The following is a 2,212-nucleotide window of genomic DNA, read 5'->3' as shown; positions in this document are numbered from 1 at the left end:
TTCAGTCAATGACAGACTGCATGTATGACAGTGGTCCCAATGAGATCAAGCAATGCACGACTCTGCGTACTGAGTACTATCTGGACTATGAACCAGGGCACCTCCAATTGGGAAGGGCTAGACTCACCCTTCTGGGAAGGTGGTGTGAGATATACTCGGCAGGATGCTCACTGGTTCTAGCATTGGGGGAAATAGTTACAAAGCCTTCTTAAGATTTCCTTTTGAACTTCTGCATCTCAAAATCCAAAGTGGCCACTCTTCCATCCCATGCAATTCCAGACTTTGTTCCAAGCTCACACATGTTTCGTTTCTCCTCTCTGGAAATTCCCCAGTGTCACGGTGGTCAGGAAGATGAGCTGACCTTTCTGTTGATGAGCTTCCTCAGGGCCCCCTTCAGGTCCCTGTTCCTCAGGCTGTAGATAAAGGGGTTCAGCATGGGGGTGACTGCTGTGTACATCACAGCAGAAGCCTTCTCCTTCACAGCTGTGCGCACAGAGGAGGGACACAGATACACCCCAATGGTGGTCCCATAGAAGAGGGCCACCACAGAGAGGTGGGAACTGCAGGTGGAAAAGGCTTTCTTTCTTCCGCCTGCAGAGGGGACCTTCAGGATGGCCACAATGATGTGGGCATAGGAGGCCAGGATGCAGACGAAGGGCGTGGCTATCACCATCCCGGCCACAATGAGGACGAAGATCTTGTTCACCGATGTGTCCGTGCAAGAAAGCCGGAGAAGAGGAGTGAGGTCACAGAAGTAGTGGGGCAGCTCATTGTAGCCACAGAAGACAAGGCGGGCCATCAGGAGGATGTGGGTGAGGGAGAGGAAGCAGGAAGTCACCCATGGACCCCCGGTGAGCAGTCCACAGAGGCGGGGGCTCATGATGGTGGTGTAGTGTAAGGGGTGACAGATAGCCACGAACCGGTCATAGGCCATCACGGCGATCAAGACGCTATCCATGATACCAAAGAAATGGAAAAAGTACATTTGGGTCAGGCAGCAAGGATAAGAGATGGACTTGCTCCTGGTTTGGATGTTCACCAACATCTTGGGGACAGTGTTGGTGGCCAGGCAGAAATCGACCAAGGAAAGGTTGGCCAGAAAGAAGTACATAGGCGTGTGGAGGTGGGAGTCGGAGCTGATGGCCAGGATGATCAACAGGTTCCCGATGACGGTGACCACGTACATGCAGAGGAACAGGGAAAAGAGAAGAGTCTCATGTTCTGGCTTCTCTGAAAGTCCCAAGAGGATGAATCCAGATGCACTGGTTTGGTTCCATGGTTCCATGGGGGTGGTGCCTCTGGAAGCATTGAAAGGGAAGTTAATGGAGGTCAGGGAGATAATTTTAGGAGGTCAGATAGGATCACACCCTGGTTCTCATCTGGGCTAATTACAACACCTTGAACTTTTGTCAAAGTGCTTACATTAACTCATCTTTCAAGGCTTAGTTCCTCTTCTGAATATTACCACTTCATACAGAGAGCGAGAGAGTAGATCATGCATGGACACTTGTGGCAGAATTAACCAAAGGATGTTCTTCAGCATAAACAAATTAAATCAAGAAAGACATGATGTCCAAGGAGCAGTGGTCAGCCAAAAAGTTGGCATATAGGTAGAAAATCTATAACCCAAACATGGAGTTGTCAATAGTAATATTATTTAGAATGTGTATGTATAAAAAGTGGATTAAAATATGAGGCAACCAATAAATTTATTAAAAATGCAGAAAATCGGCCAGGTGCGGGGGCATGTGTCTGTAATCCCAGTGGCTCTGGAGGCTGAGGCAGGAGGATCGAAAGTTCAAAGCCAGCTTCAGCAAAAAGTGAGGTGCTAAGCAACTCAGTGAGAACCTGTCTCTAAATAAAATACAACATAGGGCTTGGGATGTGGCTCAATAGTACAGTGTCCCTGAGTTCAATCTCTGGAACCAAAAAAAAAAAAAAAAAAAAAAAGGCACAAAATCACTAGCCATCAGAGAAATGCAAATCCAAACTACAACCAGATATCATCTTATTCCAGTTATAAGACCTATTAACAAAACTTTAAAAAGTAAGAAACGCTGGTGAGGATGTGGAGAAAAAGAAACCCTAACACACTGTTGGTAGGTACATAAATCAGTACATCCACCATGGAGAACAGCATGGAGGGCTCTCAGAAAAAGTGAAACCCAATTACCGTAGAATCCAGCTCTCCCTTTCCTGGGTATGTAGCCAA

General features: G+C 47.2%; 1 protein-coding gene across 1 annotated transcript; it reads right to left on the bottom strand.

The window, feature by feature from the left end:
• Positions 1-343: 343 nt before the first annotated feature.
• LOC124092324 (olfactory receptor 1M1) lies at positions 344-1,285 on the bottom strand. Its single transcript, XM_046443781.1, has one exon. It carries the CDS (start codon positions 1,283-1,285, stop codon positions 344-346), a length of 942 nt encoding a protein of 313 aa, XP_046299737.1.
• Between the last annotated feature and the right edge of the window lie 927 nt (positions 1,286-2,212).

The sequence above is a fragment of the Marmota monax genome, unplaced genomic scaffold, assembly GCF_021218885.2.
Source record: "Marmota monax isolate L192 unplaced genomic scaffold, Marmota_monax_Labrador192_F-V1.1 WCK01_AAM20220418_F8-fsc00102, whole genome shotgun sequence".
NCBI classification, from domain to species: domain Eukaryota; kingdom Metazoa; phylum Chordata; class Mammalia; order Rodentia; family Sciuridae; genus Marmota; species Marmota monax.
The sequence above is the reverse complement of the archived record's forward strand: the minus strand, read 5'-3'. Positions and strand labels throughout refer to the sequence as shown.

Excerpts from the sequence above, each read along its gene's own strand:
- LOC124092324 (XM_046443781.1), bottom strand. The coding sequence starts at position 1,285 with ATGGAACCATGGAACCAAACCAGTGCATCTGGATTCATCCTCTTGGGA.